Below are 16,030 nucleotides of genomic sequence, written 5' to 3'. Positions count from 1 at the left end.
ATTGAAACAAAGATGTGAATGAATGTGCGAATTGTGATATCGGGCTAAGCCCAAGGCAATTGTGCGACCAGATATCGGGCTAAGCCCAAGGCAATTGTGCGAGCTATGATATCGGGCTAAGCCAAGGCAATTGTGCGAGTTGTGATATCCGGGTTAAGTCCGAAGGCATTTGTGCGGGTTACCATAACCGGGCTATGTCCGAAGGTGTTTTGAACGAGTAGCTATATCCGGATAAACTCGAAGGTATGTGATTTGAAATTTATAAACTGCTGGAAAATTTTCGTTAATGCACTTGTGAAATTCCCAACAACAAGGTATGTTTTGTGTGTGCTTTGCACACTATGAGTAAGTGCGTATGAATATTCACTCTAATGATAAATGAGCTATCGGCATTAACTAGGCCGTTATTTGTGTATGAATATAAGAGTTGGGATTGTGAAGTAAGCATGTCTTTGAGAAATTGTGCATATGAATTATTGTTTAGCTACTTGAATGCTATGCTTTGGTTGTGTGTATATTATGGCTCGAAACTTACTAAGCATAAATTGCTTACTCCGTTTCTTTGTTTCTCTGTTTATAGATTTTGCTCGTTAGCGATCGGATTCGGGATCATAGAAGTTGAAGTCAACCACACTATCAAAGCCCCTTTTTGATACTCCTTTAGTTGATTTCGGATATGGCATGTATAGGACTACCCTCGGTTGTTTTTAAGTACTTGTGATGTATATGTGTACGGCCATGCGAAAATGGTTCGTAATAGTGGAGTATGGAATTAGACCATTTGTGGTTTGTAATTATATTTGGTTTCATGATGTGATTATGGTTTGGAATGAGAGAGTTGGTCGCATGATCAGCGATTGGAATGGCTAAATATGATCATATGTGGACCTAAGTATGACTAGACTATAGTTGGTTCATGGGAACTACAATATAGGTAAAGCCTACCTTAAAAACAGATGCTGCCAGCTGCAGTAACGTGGATGTGGAAAATCACCAAAATTTGTAGGAACGGTGTTAAATAGTGAATAAATTATGTAATCGAACCTTGACGAGTCTATTTTCATATGAAAGTAACGAAACGATCATATGAACAGTATACCGAGAGATATTAAAGTTCTCGTGAGACAGGGCCAGAACAGTTTCTGGGTCCCCTATCGCGATTTTGAAAATTTACCATAAATTATCCAGATTGAATTAGAAGTCATGCCTTATATTTGCAGATTCCTTTTTGAGTCTAGTTTCATTAGAAATAAACGGCATCAGTATTGAAACTGTGTACAGAGAGATATTCAAGTTGTAACGCGTGAAGGTCAGTGTAGTCGACCCCTATAACATGGGTGACTTTAACTAATAAACTGTACCAATTGGCCCGACCAAAAATTCTAGAAATAAATCCATGGATGGATATATGAGTCTAAATTCATGGAAAATTTACGGAATCAGTTTCCGAGTTGTGAAACTCGAGATATGCTTTTTAAGGCGACAATGATGCAGTTTTCCAGCTTGCCTGGGAATGTCAAATTGGTCGGTGCCATAAGTGGTTTTGGCTTGTTAGCCCCTCGTGTCCGACACCGGCAACGGTCTCGGGTTCGGGGTGTTACAAAAACTTTTTCTCAAATTTCGTTCAAAGATTCGATTGGCTTCCTAGCGTCTAGTGTGTCAACCGTTGTTCTTTGTCGAAACCAAACTTATCACTACTCGTAGTGTGCCGTTCAAACATACCGAGGTTCCTATCTTGTTAGATAGTGGGTCGAGGTTTTCATTTACCAATTCCAAACCGAACTAAAAGAGCTTATAAACAACGGGTCGATACCAAATCAGTATTGGTTCTTGTTTGCACTTTTTGTTCAACCCCATTTCTCAATTTACTAATTGTACCTAAACCGACTATTCCATTTCTTCAATTCCCCCTTACCTAATTGAACCAATTCCTTTATCCATACCTATTCGGACTCCAAACCCGAACTTTCAAATTCTTCTTACCTATTCTAATTCGAACCCCAAACCAATATCCTTCCTTCCTTCATCCAACCTTTTCAATTAAACCCAACGTAACTTCTTGTTGACGATCGGGCACACTAATACGACTCGACTATTCCGAGGCGGATCGTATCACATCATTTGAAACAAACACATCACCATTAATCAAAGAATGACAATTGAACATATCGTCAATATAATCACAAACACTCAAGTAGGTTGATGGGGACTGAAACGCTTTATAACACTTACCTTCCTTACCTTGTGGCACAGGTGGACTAGGATTACCTTTGCCAACCAACGTGTACCGTCTCTCCTTTGGGAGGTAATGAAGTTGGAACTTATTAACTAATTCTTCAAAAACCTAAAAAGTAACAACACGAGAAAAATTCACATGTGGGTTAGTGGAAACACTCCTCACTTGTTCTTGCTCACTAACATATTTTCCATTCAAATCTTTTTCTTTGAAGACACTCGTTTCTTTTACCTCAATTTCTTTTTCCACTCTTTTCTTTTGATCAAACTCTTTTTCTTTCTCATTCTCTTTTTCAATCACATTTTGTTTCCTCTCTTCCTCTTTTTCTTTCATTTCTTTGTTTCTTTTCTCGGTTTCATTTAAGATTCTCTCATTTTCTCTCATAATATTTTCTTGTCTCTCTTTTCTTTTTATTTCTTTTTCTTACTTCCTTTCATTACAAGATGAAGATAAAACTAAAGAATCAAAATGAGATGATTTCTTTCGGGTATGAATGGAATGATTTACATAGGATTCACGTTCACTCCTTCGTAAGGACTCCTTCATGGATGATTTGTTTGAGGCATATGACGAATAACTTGTACTTTCTCGTTCGTCATCTTGAAAGATCTCAGACTTAAAGTTTGCTTCTTTTTGTCTTGGATTCCTCGAGGAATAGGATTCACAATAAGAATCTCTTCTCGAACATCCATTGGACGTTCATCTCCTTGGCACTCTCGTTTTTGCCCTTTCACTTGGATTAATTTGTTATCATTGGGTTCTGGATCGATGTACTAGTATTTCTTGGATCAGCTCAATTCTTCGGTTGAGCATGCACTCCATTTCTTTCAACAAATACTGAAATTTATATTTCAAAAAATCTTCCCCAAGCATGATTTTATCTCTAAAAAGAAAAAAAAACGAAAATGAACACCTCACTAATCATTTGAAATAAAAATTGAATGTTCACTCCACTCGTGTTTCACTCATTTTAAGGCTTTTTCAATACTCGAATGCACTCACACTCTCTATGCCTTTTACCACTCATACTTACTCTCGTAACCTTGTATTTTGTTTCTTTGACTCATCTTAGAGCTTTGGGGTCAGCTTCAAAATTGGTTACAAGGGATAAGATGTATTGGTGTATGGGCAGGCTAAAAATAAATTTTCGGTGTAGTGTGGTGTTTGGAATAGGGGGTTAAAAGTTGATGAAATGAATATTTTTTGACGATTGGAACAATGGTATAAACATCAAAAAAAATTGAGCACTTCTCTTTTTTTTTTACAAAATTCGTATTTCTTTTTTTTAAACTTCAAAATAACACTATTACAATGAGAAACTTCAAATACAACTTGATAATTTTTTTTAAATTCTATTTTTTTCACAACGAATCTATTTTGATCTTGATACGAACGTCGGTGCCTCTTGTTTTACAAGCTCTGATACCAAATGATGTGATTTGACTCGGGTGATTGAGTCAAGTTCACGTAGTTGCCGATCGTAGACTAGAAGAGTCATTCGTGTCTTGGTCTTCGAAGTAGAAGTTAGATGGATAGGTTCGAATAAGCAGAAGGGGTTCAAAAGAAATGTAAAAGGTAGTGATAAGTTAGGCTAAGGAAACAAGAAAGGGTGTTGAATAGTTGGTTCAGCTTGGAAACAATAATAAGGAGATAATGTAAGGTGGGAATGGAATAGTGAACTTAACGTCAGGAATGATTCAAAACTAAAAAATGTCACCCCAGTTCCTATATTGTGAAGGTGGATAAATGGAATAGAAGGATAGGTGAATGCCACACCAAAGATGGTGATAAGTTCAAACAAGATCGGTAGACGCCACTAGTATAAACTAGATAAGTCTTCGAAACTTGTACGAAATATGAGAGGAAGCAACCTCACAAGAACAATGTTCATTCAATAATTTGGAAAAAGATTCTTTTACAAAGAAATGAGTAGACTATTTATACTTTAACATGTGTAGCCGAATGAACAAATTAACTAGCTTAAAGACTAAGTAAATTCGATTATGAACTAACTAGAATGTTCTAGAACAAAAACATTAATTGGCTAAGTCTTGATTCGACTAAATGGGAATGCATTGGACAGCTTCATGTTTAAGCAAATGTACTTGGATGAAGGTGAATGAATGGAAGCTCACTTGCTTGTCTAGGTTCAGCCTTAGGATTGAAGAAGCATTAAAGAGGCATCTCTTGGCCGAATGGACACCTAGGGAAGTCATTTGGGCAGCAAACGATTCATGAATCAAGAATAAGATGCATTCTATCATACATTGTAGCTTACCATCCATGCATCATCTATTGGTCTTTATTTAGGAATGAAGTTGGGAAATTAACTAAACAGCTACCCCTTGGTCGAATAGATACTTAGGAACACCTATGGTTCACTCACATTCATTCGGTCATGCATGGTACTTGGATGGGAGCTTGAATCTGGCCGTACATGTACATTTATTTAATGCTCTCCATTCATGCATGTGTGCCATCCAAAGTGAATATATCTTCTCAATCCAAATGCATGTAATTAACCTTCCATGTACATGAACTTAATTCCTCCAAGCATTGAACCAGGCTGTGCATAAATCTTCTCATTCATTGAACAAACCCGTACATGCACCTAGCCTTTAATGTATCTCCACATTCGGCTGAATAGGAAAGAAGCTAAAACGAGCTCAAACAAGCTCAAGTGAGCTGGTTGGAGCTGAATTGAGCTGGGGAAGCTGGAGAGTAGCTGAAGTCAGTTTGCAAAAAGAGTGCATTGAGTCTTCAAAGAGATGTCCATAGCTTCTCCAACGTCAAGGGGCTTTGTTTCATCCCAAATTCGAGACAACAAAGCTATTAAAACTTCTTGAAGTCGCTTGGTATGAACTCAAGTCATGGGACCTTTTGGCAGCTCGATAGGATCTTGATTTGCACTTGAAGGAGCCCCGGGCGTGCATACATCATGTTACTTGTGAGATTGTTCTCTCTTGTTTTTTCTCTAAAGACTGACTTGACTTATCAAGTGACCCTTGTGTTGTCAAACCGTCTTTGTTTACGAACTTATCACTTTGTTACCAAAGTGTGGCGTTCACTTATACTGAAGGTTCCTATCAATCTTGATAGAGGGTCTCGGTCTTCAATCTATTCTTCAATCACTCCATTACCCTTTTCTATCCTTTACTAAGCGTTCTTATAAGTTTTGGGTTAACACATCAATATTGTGTTAGTTCATACTTGAACCTTAGCCGAACCTTATCCCTATTCCTTAACCGACTTTGCCATTTCTTCCTGAACCATTCCTACTTTGAATTTTCAGCCTATTTGCAAACCTTTTAAAGCTTACCCAATTTAACGATCGGGTAAACTTTTACGACTCAATTCTTCATCGAGGCAAGTGTATATCATTTGGTATCAGAGCTGATTAAACTACGATAAGAATCATTATTGTTAGTATTCCCAGAATAATAATTCAGTGATAAAAAAAGTCGTATATATAAAAAAAGAGGAGAATATACTTTAGTAGTGCAAAAAAGAAGAAGAAGAATAATTACGAAAATATAAAAAAAAGAGAAGTGAAATTTGTGTTTCAAAGAGTTTTCTGCCCGAGATTTCATCACTCCTTTTTAAAACCAAAACGCCTCATTTCTACCCGCCCATTCCTTTTCAAGCCTACCTATTCATCCCACATCATTTCCCCAGCTAACCAGCATTATTTTTGCAAGCCGACTCACAAAGGGACGTTGATTTGTCTAAGTAGTCAGCGGACAACCTCTAGAGGCGAACTTGAGCAGAAAAAGGCACGAGACCAGTGAGACTATCTGAGAGTATAAAAGCTAAAATTGTGTGTTTTTCCTTGTGAGTGAAATTGCAAGATTTGCTATGAGCTACAAACTTATATGTCAAGAAGTCCCGAAAGAAATCCAATGGCCAGAGAAGGATTGCGACCTGTTTACAATGTCATTGGCGAAGGAGTCCCCGATTTAACTTTACAAGCCCTCATGTGAGAAATGGAGCGGCTGTTCGACCGTAAACTCAATGATGCGATTGCGCCCCATGGTTCAGCTAGCTCGAGCAAGGATTCTATGGTGCTACCACAAGGTCCTGTCACTCGAGCTCGAGCCAAGAAGTTTAAGGAGTCTATCATAGCTTTTGTAGCTCAACTTTGGAATGAAACGCTACTAGGACACTCCGAGAAAGCTGATTCCAACTCCTTGAACTCACCATGCAACTACCTGCAAGTCTAGCTCAGCTCATCGAGCTCACCACCAGCTTAAGCAAGTTCCCATTCAACTCAAAACCAGCTCACTAGCTTGGAATCAGCTCACTTCCAGTTCCCCAACTCGGGTCCAGCTCATGAGTCCAAGCCTAGCTCAGTTTTAGTTCATGAGTTGAATTCTAGCTCATGAAGACTACTCTGACTTCATTTGACTGCTGTTAAATTTTTATTTAATAAGTTCATTAATTAGTTAATTAATAAACCACATATTAAATTTAGTTCACATTAGTTTTATTAAATATGTCTTAAAAGTGTTTATTGATGTTAATTAATTTGCCATAACCGAATTTAATGTTTACATTTGTGTTCACATTAGCTTGAATTAATTCTGTTCACATTTTCTTGTAGAAACTCAATGGACATATGGAGCATGAAGCAACATGTTTTTTTTTGGAGGTGCATGGACAGTTAAGAGCTTTGAATCTCCTAGGTGCATGTTCGGCTAAGTGCATGTATGGCCACATTCAATGTGTTCAAGGTTCATGAATGTTTCCATTCATGAATGGTGTGCTACTTCTTCATTTTCCAAGTGACTATTCGGCTAAAATGAGGTTTCCCATTACTTCCTACATGTGGCCGAAGATCTCCCTCCATGAACCTTAAAATTCCATTCACATTACGTTCACATGGCATGGCCTTTCAATTCAAAGTGTTCACACCTATGGACTCTTCAAGAATCGGCATTCACACTTAATTTGGCTCATGAAGTCTCCTCAATTAATTCCCAACTTTTCACCAAATAACATGAATTGATTGCCTTAATTACTCAAGTTGGCCGAACCTAGCTAATGTCCAAGGGAGTCTCTCATTCATGATTCATTTCCTTAAGCATGAAGCACCTTCAAGACATCTCCACCATAGCCGAATCTGGTCATGAACATCAAAGGACTTCTTTTTAGAATTTTCAATATGCATTCATGAGACTTTTACTTAATTATTAAGTATGTAAAGTGTCCATTCAGTTAGCTAGTCTTTAGGTTATAAATACTTGTTATTTTTCTTTGTAAAAAAAACTTTTGACTTTTGTTAATGTTATGCTGCCAAAATTGTGAGGCAAAACTTTTCTCAAATTTTGTTCAAAGATTCGATTGGCTTCCTAGCGTTCTAGTTGTGTCAACTGTTATCCTTTGTTGAAACCGAACTTATCACTACTCGTAGTGTGGCGTTCAAACATATCGAGGTTCCTATTGATACAAACTGCCTCGGGGAGAGTCGAGTCGTATGCTGAGTTGCCCGATCGTCTATGAGAAAGTATCGTTCAATTCACTTTTGAAATGAAGTTGATGGAAAAATAGGACAGAAGCTATGTATAATGGTTCTATGATGGTTTATGGATAAGAATAATATGTATAGGTTCGGCTAAATTGGAAGGGAAAGTGAAAGAAGTAAATAGAGGATGGATATGGAAGAAAAGGGTTCTTAAAAGCAAGCACGAAACCAATATTAGAAAATATCAACCCAAATGCTTATAGGCTTTCAAGATGGAGGATGAAAGTGATAAACCTCGACCCACTACTTAGCAAAGTAGGAACCTCGGTATATGGGTGAACGCCACACTATTTGATAGTGATAAGTTCAGAATAGTGAAGAATAGGGTTGACGCCACTAGGCTTCCTAGATAAGCCAACGAAGTCCTCAATGAAATATGAGAGAAAGAAATCTCACAAATTCCATAAAAGTTTAACAAAGTTTCATTAAGTGAAAAGTCTAACCTCTTACAAATGAAATAACATATATTTATAACCTAAATAAAAGTAGCTAAATGGACAAGCTTAGAAGCTAAGAAATTTGGCCATAAACACCTAGATAATTCTAGAGGAAAAATCATGAATATCCATGAATGTGCAGCCCTTTAATGTTCCATCATCCCCCTTGGCCGAATGAAGCTTTAATGCACCTTGAATACTTGAATGGTTAGCTTGAAAATGCATGGATCATGCATGAAACGTCCCAATGTATGTTCCTCCATAAATCCAGTCCATGAACCTTCAAAAACATGAACATTAGATAGCCCCTACTTGCATGAACGTCTCCAATACATGTACTCCCTTGAATGCCGTCCATTGAACCTCAATTCTACATGCACCTCTTCATACATTGCACCAAGCCCTACATGAACTTGCATTAATTTCCTTCCATGCATGAATGTGTGCCGTCCAAAGGGATTAGATCTTCTAGATACATTCATGCATGAATCTTCATCATTCATGTAACCGAATGTGCATTTGAACCCAAACATTCATGTATTTTGTGCATTCATGTATTTGACAAATACATGAACTTGTAAACACCTTGAATCTGGTCATACATGCACCTAATTAAATGTTGTTCATTCATGCATGTGGGATGTCCAAAAGAGATGTTTCTTCAAGCATTCATTGCGCGGTCCATGAGCATTGTACCTACAAGAAATAAAACAATTCATAAGACATCATGTGAACACACATAAATTCAGCACAATGTGAACACATTTAAGTTACATCATGTGAACACACATAAATTCAGCACAATGTGAACACATTTAAGTTATGTGATATCTATGACATATTAATAACAAATATTAATATAAGACAAGTTTAATGCTTAAATAAATATGTGCAAATTTTATTTAATGCATTAAAGACAAAATCGAGTTAAATGAAAATGAGCTAGGCTTTAGCTCGTGAGCTAAAGTTGAGCTGAGATTAAACTCCTAAGCTGAAACTAAGCTAAGGTTTAGCTCGTGAGCTGAATATGAGCTAGGGGTGAGCTCGGTTTAGCTCAGGCAAGTTGGATTGAGCTCAAATAAGCTGGATTTGAGCTGGACGGAGCTCATGGAGCTGGAAACGAGCTTGGATCAGCTTGCCAACATGTCAATGCTCGGCTTGACAGACTTGTTCGATGAAGTTCACGGGGCGTGCTCGTATCACCTATCTTGTTAGATAGTGGGTCGAGGTTTTCCTTTACCACACCCAAATCGAACTAAAAGAGCCTATAAACAACGGGTCGATACTAAATCGGTATTGGTTCTTGTTTGCACTTTTTGTTCAACTCCAGTTCTCCGTTTACCAATTTGTACCTAAACCGGCCATTCCATTCGTACCATTTCATAATACTATTTCGTTCTTACCCTTCATACCATTACGTCCATTTCTTCAATTCCCCTTGCCTAATTGAACCAATTCATTCATCTATACCTATTCGGACCCTAAATCCGAACTTTCAATTCTTCTTACCTACTCCAATTCGAACCAAAACCAATATCCTTCTTTCTCTTATCCGACCTTTCAATTAAACCTAGCGTAACTTCTTGTCGACGATCGGCCACACTAATATGACTCGACTCTTCCGAGGCAGATCGTATCATCTGGTATCAGAGCTACTAAAACAAGAAGTTCGTGCGACGAAATCATCCCCGAGCTAGTCCAAGTGTACGCAAGTAAGTAGGATTCAAAAAAAAGAGTATAGAAAAAAAATTCATATACCGAAGTTTTCTCATTTTGATTAGTTTGTTACTGTTACTACAAAAATAAAAATCTACACAGCCGAAGTGAAAAAAAAATCGCGTACAGAAGTGTTCCTATTGTATTTAGTTTGCTTATATAGTACAAAAAAAAGTTATACAAGTTAAAAAAATAAAAAAAAATCCAAAAAAAATAAAGTGAACTTGTTCTGTTATAATTCAGCCCCGATCCATCTTCTATTCTACTATCCCTAATCATATACACACCACACTTTTAACCCAATTCCCTACTCTTTTAGCCTACCCTAAATCGAATACATCAATCACTTGTTACCCTTTTGAGCGACCACCTAGACCAAGGACTAAGCCTTAACGAATCTGCTACGAAATCACGAGAAAAGTTACGAGAGGTAAAAGGCACGAGAGTTGTGAGCGCAATAGAGCGGAGGTAAAAGCCTATCCTTGAGTGTAAACACGAGTGTGAGTGAATCATCTTTCTTTTCCTTTCCGAGTGATTGTGAGGTTTCGTGGTGAGGTTTATTTTACTATAGTTTAAATGTCACAAGAGTCAGATAACAATATGGAAGACCGTCCAGCAAGACAACTCATTCGCAACATCCCCGACTTAAATATGCAAGCCTTATTACGAGAAATGGAGCGACTCCTAGATCGAAGGCTCAACCCAATCGAAGATCAATTATTCCAAGTTGAAACAATTAGCCAACGTGAAAGAACTCCCGAGGCGACTAGACAAAGGCGGGAGAGGCCAAATCAAAATCGGGGAAGACGAAGGTTCCAAGACGATGAAGCAAACGACCTTAGTGATCTTGAAAGCGAACAAGAGTCTAATGCTAGTGATCGACGTAGGCAACACCGACAACGAGATCGAAGACGCAAAGATGATGATCTCAAGAACATTAAACTGTCTATTCCACCGTTTCAAGGTATATCGGATCCGGAGGCCTATCTTGAATGGGAGAAAAAGATAGAGTTGGTGTTCAAATGTCACAACTATTCTGAGAAAAAGAAAGTGAAACTAGCGGTGATAGAGTTCTCAGCCTATGCCATGATTTGGTGGGATCAATTAACTACTAACCGAAGGCGTAATGGAGAACTTCCTATTTCCACATGGGCCGAAATGAAGGCAACCATGAGGCGACGCTTTATTACCACATATTACCATCGGGAGTTACACCAAAAACTCAAAAATCTAACACAAGGGACCAAAAGTGTCGAGGACTACTTTAAAGAGATGGAAATCGCGATGATTCGCGCCAATGTGCAAGAAGACCCTGAAGCAACGATGGCACAATTCTTGGCTGGTTTAAACCACGATATTGCCAATGTTGTCGAATTACAACACTACCTTGAAGTGGTAGGCATGGTCCATATGGCCATCAAGGTAGAAAAGCAACTCAAACGAAAGGGACCGAGTCGAGGATTTACCACTTCCAACATTCTCAAATGGGGCCAAGGAACGAGTAAAGGTGTTTCCAATTCCCGAGGAAAGGAGTTCACGGCTCCTCTAAAAACCAATAAGCCTACCACCAAAGTGAACAAAGGCAAGGCACCCGAATTGTCCTTCAATCAAAATCGAGACATCAAGTGCTTTAAGTGCCTCGGGAGGGGCCACATAGCAAGTCAATGTCCTAACCGAAGGACCATGGTGTTAAGGGCTAATGGCGAGATAGAAATGGAGGACGAGGAAGAGAAAGAGTCTGAATCGACTTCTGAAGTTGAGGAGGACTTAGAACAACCTATGGAAGGAGAACTACTAGTGGTAAAGCAAAGTCTAAGTCTCCAAGGCGCGGACAATGACCTCCAACGAGAGAACATCTTCCACACCCGATGTCAAGTCGGAGGCAAAGTATGTAGTGTCATCATCAATGGAGGTAGTTGTACCAATGTAGCAAGTACGATGATGGTTGAAAAGCTTGGTCTGCCCACAACTAAGCATCCAAGTCCTTACAAACTTCAATGGCTCAATGACGGAGGAGAGCTTAAGGTAACAAAGCAAGTACTTGTCTCTTTCAACATCGACAAGTATTCAGATGAAGTTCTTTGTGACATCGTACCGATGCATGCGGGGCATTTGTTACTTGGCCGACCGTGGCAATTTGATAGGCGAGTTCAACACGACGGGTATACCAACCGGTATACATTCAAATTTATGGGAAAGAATGTGACATTGGCACCGTTGACTCCCAAACAAGTGTATGAAAACCAAATCAAGCTAAAAGCTTCTGTTGAGCAAATGAGAGAAAAAGAAAAAGAAAGTTGTAAAAAAATAAAAGAAGAGAAAAATAAGAAAAAGAAAACAAAAGAGAGTGACAAGTATCCAAGAAAAAGAAGAAAAAGAAAATACAATCGAGAAAATAAGTGTTTTTGCAAGATTTAGTGATGTGAGGAAGGCTGATACAACCACCCCTCCTGAGTTGTCGGCTACCAATGAAGATCCTCTCGAATTGCCCGTAGGACCGATCACCCGAGCTCGAGCAAAGAGATTCAAAGATGCAACAACAGCTTTAGTTGATAGAGTTTGGGGTGAAACCGTTGCTGGACTTCTTGAAAGCTCTTGGACCAGCAAGCCAAGCAAACCATGCATACTCCTTCAAGCTCAAATCAGCTCAATTCAGCTCAACTTCAACTCAACTTAGCTCAACGAGCTCGTTTCAGCTCATTTCATTATAGCATTTATTATGCTGGAATAAATCATTTAAGTTGTTGTTAGTTTTATTAGTTATTTGTTTTAATAATTAATTTGTCATAATCTAGACATGTTTTAATTATGTTCTAAATTAAGTACTTAATTAATTAGGACCAATTAAATATGTCTTAACTATTACAAAGATTAATTATGTCCAGCCTAATTTATGGTGCAAGATTTATTTGTCTATGTTGCGAATTTAATGTGTCTAAAAGGGATTTAATTTGCTGAATTAAATGTTGTAGGTACATTACCCTTGGACGACATAGGTGCATGGATGACTTAAAATTGGTGTGCTGCTCTTTGGTGTTCCCTAAGTGACCATTCAGCCAAACCTTACAACTCTTCAAGAAGACCGATTGGCTGCCCAAGACAAATTAAGGCTGTTCACACCCACCCGATTATTCCTTTCACACCAAGGGCTGTTCGGTTTTGTTTGTTCACACATGTGTGGCTGTTCAAATCGGTTTGTTCACATTCTAAGACTATTGAAGTGCTCTAGACAGCTCCTTAATTACATGAACATTCGGCTGAATCAAGTAGCAGCATTAATTCCAAATTCAAGCATTTGGTCGAACCTATTGATGGCATTTCAGCTCCCAAATAATTCATTCAATTTTTCTATTGAATCAAGGCATCTAGAAGCTGCCCCTTACCGTTCTCCATGCACAAGAAACTTCAAGGAAGCTTCATCAAAAATTCTGGAATTTTCAGAAACCATTTAGCTACCTTAAGAGCCTATTCGGCTATCCCTTGCATTCACTATAAATTGTGGCTTGTGTTACTTTGTAAAGAACTTTTGAAACTTTTGTTAATGTTATGCTGCCAAAATTGTGAGGCAAACTTTTCTTATATTTCGTTCAAAGATTCGTTTGCCGTTCCTAGCGTTCTAGTTGTGTCAACCGTGTTCTTTGTCGTACCCGAACTTATCACTATTCGTAGTGTGGCGTTCAACATACCGAGGTTCCTATCTTGTTAGATAGTGGGTCGAGGTTTCCCTCACCAAACCTATAACCGAACTCAAAAGGCTAACTCAACGGGTCGATACCATTTCGGTAATTGGTTCTTGAAAGTCCCTTTAGTAGTTCAAACCCATTCTTCTTTCTTTACCTAATCGAGCCTAAACTGACCAATTTGTTCATACCATTTTTAATCCTTCCCTTTCGTTCCTACCATTCCATTCGTACCCCTCTTTCTACTCGACTATACCTATAACTCAACTAATCCTAACGTAACTTCTCGTAGACGATCGGGCAATCTACATACGACTCGAATCTTCCCGAGATGGTTCGTATCAAAGGCTTTGGTGATGAGTCGAACTGTTCTTGTACTTTTGTACAAGGAAGCATTAATTTCTACTAACAATTTACCCGATACCCTACCCCTCCTATTTTGTCTTTGTTGCAGGATTTCCAAGATGTTTTTCCGAAAGAAGCCCCGAGTGGTCTTCCACCACTTCGTGGAATCGAGCATCAAATTGATTTCGTGCCGGGAGCGGTTATTCCAAATTGACCTGCTTACCAAGCCAATCCGGAGTAGACCAAAGAGTTGCAAAGACAAGTCAATAAACTGATGGAAAAAGGCTACATTCGCGAGAGCCTAAGTCCCTGTGATGTTCCCGTATTATTGGTACCGAAAAAGGACAGAACATGGCGTATGTGCGTGGATTGCCGAGCCGTTAACAAGATAACGATCAAATACCATCATCTCATTCCTCGCTTAGATGACATGTTAGATGAGCTTAGTGGGGCCAAAGTGTTCTCAAAAATCTATTTGAAGAGTGGCTACCACCAAATTCGGATGCGAGAAGGAGACAAATTGAAAACGGTATTCAAGACCAAGCACGGACTATACGAATGGTTGGTTATGCCTTTTGGCCTTACCAACGCTCCAAGTACGTTCATGAGACTAATGAACCATGTCTTAAGGCCTTTCATCGGTAAGTTTTGTGTGGTATATTTCGACGATATATTGATTTACAGCAAATCTATGGAAGAACATGTAAGTCATCTCAAATCTGTTTTAGAAGTTTTGGGAAAAGAGACCTTATATGCTAATTTAAAGAAATGTTCTTTTTGTTCTAACAAAACTATTTTTCTAGGATTTGTAGTTAGTGCGGATGGTCTCGAGGTAGACCAAGAGAAGATTAAGGCCATACAAGATTGGCCAAGGCCTATGAGCGTTACGCAAGTTTGAAGTTTCCATGGCCTAGCAAGTTTCTACCGACGATTCGTTTTGAATTTTAGCATTATTGCTGCTCCACTTACGAGTGTTATTAAGAAAAATTCTTCTTTTATTTGGAACGATGAACAAGAGAAATCATTTATAAAAATCAAAGATTGTCTCACTAACGCTCCTTTGCTTGCCCTTCCAGATTTCTCGAAGACTTTTGAGATCGAGTGCGATGCTTCGGGCATTGGAATTGGGGCCGTGTTGACACAAGACGGACGTCCTATGGCTTACTATAGTGAAAAACTCAATGGAGCCATACTCAACTATCCAGTGTATGATAAAGAGATGTACGCGCTCATACGAGCCTTTGAGACATGGCAACATTACTTGTGGCCTAAGGAATTCGTTATTCACTCTGATCACGAAGCCTTGAAGCACATCAAAGGCCAACATAAGTTGAACTGACGCCATGCGAAGTGGGTTGAATACCTTGAGTCATTTCCGTATGTCATCAAATATAAGAAAGGTAAAGATAATATCGTGGCTGATGCCCTCTCAAGAAGGTATACTCTGTTATCATATTTGGATTCTAAGATTCTTGGTTTTGCATTATTAAAAGATTCCTATGTAAACTATTCCGATTTTGGAGAAATATTTGTTTCTTGTGAGAAAGGTCCTTTTGAAAATTTTTATAGGTACGAGGGCTATCTTTTCCGAGAAGGTAAATTATGCATTCCTTGTAGATCTGTTCGAGACCTATTAGTGCATGAGGCACATAGTGGCAGGCTTATGGGACACTTCAGAGTCAATAAGATGCTTGCCACTCTCCATGAACATTTTTATTGGCCGGGATGCGAAAAGACGTGGAGCGAGTTTGCGAAAGGTGTATAGCCTGCAAAAAGGCTAAATCAAAAGTTCAACCCCATGGCTTGTACACACCATTGCCCATTCCTGAAGCACCATGGATTGACATCTCCATGGACTTTGTTCTCGGACTTCCGCGCACAAAAATGGGGAAGGATTCTATTTTCGTTGTTGTTGATAGATTTTCAAAAATGTCTCATTTTACTGCCTGTACTAAGACTGACGATGCCGTTCATGTTGCGAACTTGTTTTTCAGGGATATCGTTAGACTACATGGCATTCCTCGTACGATCGTGTCGGACCGAGATGCAAAATTTTTAAGTCACTTTTGGAGGTCTTTGTGGGGTAAATTGGGAC

At 38.8% G+C, this 16,030-nt stretch overlaps 1 protein-coding gene across 1 annotated transcript; it reads left to right on the top strand.

Annotated features, from left to right (window-relative positions):
* The first annotated feature begins 10,510 nt into the window (after positions 1-10,510).
* On the top strand, positions 10,511-14,149 carry LOC108458685 (uncharacterized). The gene is made up of 2 exons (XM_017758091.1): positions 10,511-12,142; positions 14,045-14,149. Exons 1-2 carry the CDS (start codon positions 10,511-10,513, stop codon positions 14,147-14,149), a joined length of 1,737 nt encoding a protein of 578 aa, XP_017613580.1.
* Positions 14,150-16,030: the final 1,881 nt, after the last annotated feature.

This window comes from Gossypium arboreum, chromosome 4 (assembly GCF_025698485.1).
Source record: "Gossypium arboreum isolate Shixiya-1 chromosome 4, ASM2569848v2, whole genome shotgun sequence".
In the NCBI taxonomy this organism is placed as follows: Eukaryota; Viridiplantae; Streptophyta; class Magnoliopsida; order Malvales; family Malvaceae; genus Gossypium; species Gossypium arboreum.
The sequence above is the reverse complement of the archived record's forward strand: the minus strand, read 5'-3'. Positions and strand labels throughout refer to the sequence as shown.